Genomic DNA, 7544 nt, shown 5'->3' with positions numbered 1-7544 from the left:
GTCGGCAGCCACTCCCGGTCTCCGTCGCGGGGCTGGAGAGGGTCACGTGGTCCTTCAGGGGCCAGTCACGTGAGGCACGCATCCTAGATAGGCGGGGTTTGGACGAGGGGTTCCGAAGCGGCAGTAAAAAGAGGAAGATGGCGGGGTGCAGGGGGTCCCCGTGCTGCTGCTGCCGGTGGTGCTGCTGCTGCGGTGAGCGCGAGACCCGCACTCCCGAGGAGCTGGTACGGAGCGGGCGGGGCCGGGCGGGGAGGGGGCGGTTGCTAAGAGACGGCGAGAGGCGTCGCCGGGGGTGGGGCCGGGCCTGGCCGCGCCGGCGGGAGGCTGGGGTGGGGCCTGGGGGCCGCGGCGCGGGCTCGGGGCTCGGGGCGTCGGCGCCCCAGGTGTCCGGGGTCCGCGGCGCGGAATCGGGGCGGGCCGCCGCTCCCTGCGTCTCTCCTGGGCGTCTCCATCAAAAGCAGTGGTGCAGGGGACGGCGTCGTTGAGAGAGCGAGTCCTTTCGGGGTCACCGACTGCCCATTCCCCCGCCAAGCACCGGGAACACTTGAGTCGTGGTGTCCCCGAGTCGACAGGTCCCTGCGGATTCTAGATCGGTGGCACGATAGAGGGAACCTGGGTTTTTCCTCCCTCCCGAAAACTGGCGTTGAGCATCTCGGAGGTGTCAGTGTAGAGGCGCGAAAAGCTCACCTGGGCGCCGACATCTCCCCCTCAAAGGGCTCGTGGGGCTTGGGTGGATTTTATTTATTTTTTTGGCCACTCCTGGCGTTCTGGGCTTAGGGCCTAGGCTGTGTCCTTTGCGCGTGTGCACCTGAGCCACAGCACCACTTCTGGCTTTATCTGTGTATGTGGGACCCGGGAATCGAACCCAGGGTTTTATGCATGCTAGCCGAGCACTGCTACCACTAGGCCATGCTCCCAGCCCTTGGTCAATTTTTGGGTTTTTTTTTTGAGTTTTTGCTCCATTACGGTGATGACTCCACCTTAATTAGAAGCTAGCTAATAACTGATTTCATTCAGTACTGCTGCATCCTTCCATTCCTAACCGGTAAAAATGCCTCCCTTCTGTGTATCTGTATTTCTAGACCATCCTTGGAGAGACACAGGAGGAGGAAGATGAGATCCTTCCACGGAAAGACTATGAGGTGAGATCCTTAGAGCTTTCTTGGGTAACTGAAGCAGTTGATTTCAGCCAGAGATGCCCTTTGACCTTCTGTCCCAGAGAGTGAGTGGGTAACAGAATATGGCCTACCCAAAAAGTGTCTGTCTAACAAATACTTTTATCTTTTTTTTTTGGTCAGTCATGGGACTTGAGCTCTGGGCCTGGGCATTGTCCCTGAGCTCTTCAGCTCAAGGCTACTAACCTACCCCTTGAGCCACAGCACCACTTCTGCTTTTTTGGAGATTAATTAGAGATAAGAGTCTTATGGACTTTTTATTTTTAGTGCCTGGGCTGGCTTTGAAGCTTGATCTTCAGATCTCAGCCTCCTGAGTAGTTAAGATTACAGGGGTGAGCCACTGAGCCTAGCCTTTCATCATCTTAACCACCCAAGTCTGGTGGCTTTGGGTGTGGGTGTGTATTTTCTGCAGGTATTGGTGCTTACACTAAGGACTTGAGTTCTCTCCCTTTCTTTTTTGACTAAGGTAGGTACTCTCCCACTCTTCCACTGGTAGAGTACTTACCCAGCAAGTAAGAAGCACAAAGTACAAACCAACTACAAACCTCAGAACTGTGGGGATGGGTGGCACAACCTTCTAATCCCAGCATTCCAGAGCCTGTGGTAGTAGGATTCCTTGAGCCCAGGAGTTCTTTTTTTTTTTTTTAATTGCCAGGGTAATGTATTGAGAGGTTACAGTTACATTCACCTGGTAGTAGGTACATTATTTCTCACACATTAATACCCCCCCCCCCCAGCCCAAGAGCTTCTCAGACAAAAGAAAACATGTGTTTAGTAAGGCTGCCAGAGTGAAGTTGACTTACCATTTAATCAGTCCATGATGAAACTTTTTTTTTTTTTTTTGCCAGTCCTGGGGATTGAACTCAGGGCCTGGAAACTGGGCTAGCACTATACCACTTGAGCCACAGCGCCACATCCAGCTTTTTGTTAGTACGTAGTACCAAGGAATCAAACCCAGGGCTTCATGCATGCTAGGCAAGCACACTACCACTAGGCTACGCTCCCTATCCCAAAACTTCTTTTTTTTTTTTCTTTTTTGAGTTGTGGGGCCTGAGCATTGTCCCTAAGCTCTTCACCTCAAGGCTAATCCTGGAGCCACAGCACCACTTCCAGTTTTCTAGTGGTTAATTGGAGATGAGTCTCTTGGACTTTGTTGCCTCCTGAGTAGAGAGGATTACAGGTGTGAGCCACCGTGCCTAGCTTTTTTTTTTTCTTTTTTGCCAGTCAGGGGGTTGAACTCAGGGCCTGGGCATTGTTCTTGGGCTTTCTCAAGGCTGGTGCTGTACCACTTGAGCCACAGCACAAATTCTGGCTTTTCCTTGTTTGATTTTTGAAATGACACATACAAGCCATGATTATATAGAGAATTCTTAAACTACTTATGAAAAGAAGATAGAGAATAACCCAGTTTTATCCCAACTTGATCACAATACAGTGCCTTTTTTGTTTTTGTTTTTGAAATAGAGTATAACTATGTAGCTCAGACTGGCCTCAAACTCAGTCCTCCCACCTCTGCCGCCTGTCTGCTGGGATTATAGGTATGTGCTAGCGTACCCTTGGTGTTGCAAGATTTTAAAGAATAGTATTTTAGTGTGCCATAATTTATTTGGTCCTTCTTTAGTTTCTTTTCATCTTTTTTTTTTTTTTTTTTCCCCAGTCCTGGGCTTGAGCTCAGGACCTGAGCACTGTCCTTGGACTTTATCAAGGCTAGAGCTCTACCACTTGAGCCTCAGCACCACTTCTGGCTTTTTTCTATGTATGTGGTACCGAGGAATCGAACCCGGGTCTTCATGCATGCTAGGCAAGCACTTTAACCACTAGGCCAAACTCCCGGCCCCTCTTTTCATCTTTTCTGAAATGAATGACATGGTGACTATCCATGCTACCTACCTTGTCTGTCCTCAAGTGTTCCTTGAGTGAATTCTGAATTCTTTTTTTGTGGGTCATGGGGCTTGTCCTCGGCCTGGACGCTGTCCCTGAGCTCTTCAGCTCAAGGCTACCACCCTACCCTTGAGCCAAGCCCCACTTCCCATTTTTCTAGAGGTTAACTGGAGATAAGAGTCTCAGGTCTTTTTGTGCCCGTGCTGGCTTTGAATCTTGATCCTCAGATCTCAGCCTCCTGAGTAGCTAGGATTACAGGCGTGAGCTACTCCACCAAGCTTGAATTCTGAGTAGAATTTATTATGTTTGCTTTCAAGCCCCAATCCTGGGGCTTGAAGTCAGGGCCTGGGCACTTTTTGCTTAAGGCTAGTTAGTATTCTACCACTTGAGCCACAGTACCACTTTCAGCTTTTTCCTTTGTATACAGTACCAAGGAATTGAACCCAGGGCTTCATGCATGCTAGGTGAGCATTCTACCACTAGGGTATGCTTCTGGCCCCTGTTTCGCCTCCCTCCCCCAGTCATCGGGGACTCGAACTCTGGGCCTGGGTGTTGTCCCTCAGCTCTTCAGCTCAAGGCTCCTGCCCTACCCTTAGAACCACAGCACCACTCTGGTTTCCTAGTGGTCAATTGGAGATAAAAGTGTCACAGACTTTAGTGCCCAGGCTGGCTTTGAACTACAATCCTCAGATCTCAGCCTCCTGAGTAGCTAGGATTGCAGGCGTGCCACTACACCTGACCCATGTTTGTTTTCATAATATCTCGATTTTTGTCAGATGCCAGTGGCTATAATCCTAACTACTCAGGAGGTTGAGATATGAGGATTTCAGTTCAAAGCCTGGCCAGACAGCAAAATCCACCACACTCTTATCTCCAATTAACCACTAGAAAACTGGAAGTAGCACTGTGGCACAAAGTGGTAGAGCGGAAAAAGCTCAGCAAAGCACTCAGGCTAAGTTCAAGTCCCATAACTGGAAAAAAATTTTAAAAGAAGTTTTTTTGGTGCCAGTCTTGTGGCTTGAACTCAGGACCTAAGGGCTGTCCCTGAGCTCTTTTGCCCAAGGTTAGTGTTCTACCACTTGTGCCACAGCTCTACTTCTAGTTTTTTGGTGATTAATTGGATGTAAGAGTCTCAACTAGATTTTTCCTGGCTTTGAACCACGATCCTCAGGTCTTAGATCCTCCTGAACAGCTAGGATTACTGGCATAAGCCATTGGCGTCTGGCTTTCACCTTCCTTTTGTTGTAGAAGTTAACATAAACATTTGGAATTGTAATATATTGTGGAATTTTTAAACTTTTTAATCATGAAGAATTTCAGCTAAGTACACAAATGGACAGAAAGATATGGAACCCTCCTGTCCTATAGCTTTAGCAGCCTTCATGTTCCTGCAGAAATGATTTTATCTAGGCTTTTATCTGCTCCCTTCCCTTGGGACTTTGAGGGAAGTTCTACACCTCAGGTCATCTCGCCCGTTAGTAATTCAGTGTGTGTTTCCTTTAACAACACATTGTACCACTGCTGCATCTAAAATGTGGTTCCTTGAGATCAAATGTTGGGTGTGCAGATTTTTCAGTTTTCTTCTGAAAAGTCATGTGGGATGGAGGCATTGCTTAAGTAATAAAGCCCTTGCCCAGCCAGTGCAGGCCTTGAATTCAAACCCAACTACCACCAAAAAGATTTCTCCAGTAAAGTCATATATAGTTCTTGTTTGTGTTCAGTAGAATCCAATTATGATTCTCATATTGCTTTAATATATTCTTTTTTTTTTTTTTTTGGCCAGTCCTGAGGCTTGAACTCAGGGCCTGAGCACTCTCCTTGGGCTTTTTCCTCAAGGCTGGAACTCTGCCACTTGAGCCACAGCTCCATTTCTAGCTTTTTCTATGTATGTGGTACTGAGGAATCGAACCTGGGTCTTCGTGCCTGCTAGGCAAGCACTCTACCACTAGGCCAAACTCCCGGTCCCTGTTTTAATATATTCTTTACATTTCTTTTAATCTTTAGTTTTCTTCATCCTTTTGTTTCCTTGTCATTTCAATTGTGGTACCATGATTCAGTTTAGAATTTGACTTCAAGGTAATTCCTTTTGTTTGTTTGTTTGTTTGTTTGGTCATTTTATGGGGCTTGATTTCAAGCCTGGACACTGTCCTTGAGTTTTTGTGCTCAAGACTAGTGTTCTATCACTTGAACCATAGTACCACTTCTGGTTTTCTGGTGGTTAGTTGGAGATAAAAGTCTCATAGATTTTCCTGCTCGGGCTGCCTTTGAACCTTGATCCTCAGATCTCAGCCTCCTGAGTAGCTTGAGTTACAGGTGTGAGCCACAGGTACCCAGCTAGAAATCGCATTTTATGATTCAAAAGCACTTGCTTTTTTGTTTTGTTTTGTTCCTGGTAGTAGGGCTTGAACTGAGGGTCTCACTTTCCATTTCTTGATCTTTCTAGTCATGGCTTGTGCTCTACCGCTTGAACCAAGCCTCCAGTTTTGGCTTTTTTCTGGTTAATTGAAGATGTCTTTTGTTTTGTCTGCTTAGTCTGGCTTGTCTGCCTGTGCTGGCTTTAAATCTCCTTCCTCTTGAGCTCTCCGCCTCCAGAGTAGCTAGGAGTACTGACACGAGACACCAGGAACTCAATTTCACAGCACCTTTTTTTGTGTGGGTCATGGGCTTGAACTTGACCTGGGCATTGTCCCTGAGCTCTTCAGCTCAAGGCTACCAGCCAACTCCTGGACCTTGGCCTTGTCCCTGAGCTGTTCAGCTCAAGGTTACCACCCTACCCTTGAGCTAAGCCCCACTTCCCATTTTCTAGAAGTTAACTGGAGATAAGAGTCTCAGCTCCTTTTGTGCCCCAGCTTTCTTTGAACCTTGATCCTCAGATCTCAGTCTCCTGAGTAGCTAGGATTACAGGCGTGAGCCACCCTGCCCAGCTCCGACTTCATAGTTCTTGCATATATAGTTCCTTGTAGAATTGAGATGTTCACAAGAAATTAGTGTAAGGTGCTTCATGGTGTACAATACTCCTCTACCCTCAGGTGGCCCTGTCAGTCATCGTAAGTGTGCTCCAAGACTGGCTTCCAGATGGTCTAAAGCCTTCCTCCTACTTCTGGTTGCTCACCATGGCTTCTCTGAAGTCCTTATCCCTCCCACCATGTTACACTGTGTTTGCAGTGCAGTTGCCTTAGGCTGACATAAACATTGATGGAAATTTCATGAGTGAATGTACTTTGATTTCAGTCATTAATATTTTTCAATTAACCATCTTTGTCCGAGAGCTTTTTGAGAGCATTTGCCTTGTATAAGAACCTATTAGAGGGCTGGAAGTTTGGCCTAGTGGTAGAGTGCTTGCCTAGCATGCATGAAGACCTCAGTTTGATTCCTTGGTACCACTTACATAGAAAAAAGCCAGAAGTGGTGCTGAGGCTCAAGTGGTAGAGCTCTAGCTTGAGAAAGTCCAAGGACAGTGCTCAGGCCCTGAGCTCAAGCCCAGGACTGGCAAAAAACAAAAAACAAACAAACAAAAAAATAGAAAATTCTGCTCAGACTTTCTTTAGTGTCAACTAGAAAACCCTCTGTGAAGCCAGATGCTGGTGGCTCACTCTGTAACCCTAAGTACTCAGGAGTCTGAGATCAGCCCACACAGTGCAGGAACAGCCGTGACACTAATTAACCAGCAACAAAGCTGGAAGCGGAGCTGTGGCTCAAGTGATAAGGCACTAGTCTTGAGGGGAAAAGCCAGGCCCCAAGTTCAAGCCCCAGAACCAACACACACACACAGGAAAACCGTCTGTTGAAAGAATGAATGAAGTGGCACATATGTATAATCGCCCTTCTTGGAGGTGGAGGTAAGTTCAATGCCAGCCTTAGGAAGACTTAACCCCAAAAGGAAGACTGCTGTGAAAAATCTCTAAACTCCACTCTACCACTAGGCCAAACTCCTGGCCCCTGTTTAGGGTTTATAATAGTACAATGACAGATTTGTGCAAACTATGAGCAGTCAGGTTTGTTTGTTTGTTTATTGTGGGTCATGGAGCCTGGGAGCTCTCCCTGAGCTCTTCAGCTTAAGGCTACCACCCTACCCTTGCCAAGCCCCACTTCCTGTTTTCTAGAGGTTAATTGGAGATAAGAGTATCAGGTCCTTTTGTGCCCAGGCTGGCTTTGAACCTTGATCCTCAGATCTCAGCCTCCTGAGTAGCTAGGATTACAGGCCTGAGCCACTGTGCCCCCAGCAAGTTTGTTTATTTTATTTTATTTTTTTTATTTATTTTTTTTTTTTGCCAGTCCTGGGCTTGAGCTCAGGGCCTGAGCACTGTCCTTGGACTTTCTCAAGGCTAGAGCTCTACCACTTGAGCCTCAGCACCACTTCCGGCTTTTTTCTATATATGTGGTACCGAGGAATCGAGCCCAGGTCTTCATGCATGCTAGGCAAGCACTTTAACCACTAGGCCAAACTCCCGGCCCCAAGTTTGTTTATTTTTAACTGGGGCTTGAATT

At 47.2% G+C, this 7544-nt stretch overlaps 1 protein-coding gene across 3 annotated transcripts in view; it reads left to right on the top strand.

The window, feature by feature from the left end:
* The first annotated feature begins 25 nt into the window (after nt 1–25).
* Nucleotides 26–7544, top strand: part of Clcn6 (Cl-/H+ antiporter 6) — a 31673-nt gene continuing 24154 nt past the window's right edge. Inside the window, exons 1-2 of one of the 3 annotated variants that reach the window (XM_090335808.1) lie at nt 26–224; nt 1083–1142. In XM_090335808.1, coding sequence (XP_090191934.1) covers nt 138–224; nt 1083–1142 — 147 coding nt within the window. In that variant the 5' untranslated portion in view covers nt 26–137. Of the gene's footprint in view, nt 225–417; nt 573–1082; nt 1143–7544 lie in introns of those variants that run through there. The other 2 variants (XM_090335806.1, XM_090335807.1) reach the window with 2 other exon arrangements.

This window comes from Megascapheus bottae, chromosome 6, assembly GCF_031878675.1.
Source record: "Megascapheus bottae isolate mThoBot1 chromosome 6, mThoBot2.hap1, whole genome shotgun sequence".
Lineage (NCBI taxonomy): Eukaryota > Metazoa > Chordata > Mammalia > Rodentia > Geomyidae > Megascapheus > Megascapheus bottae.
The sequence above is the reverse complement of the archived record's forward strand: the minus strand, read 5'-3'. Positions and strand labels throughout refer to the sequence as shown.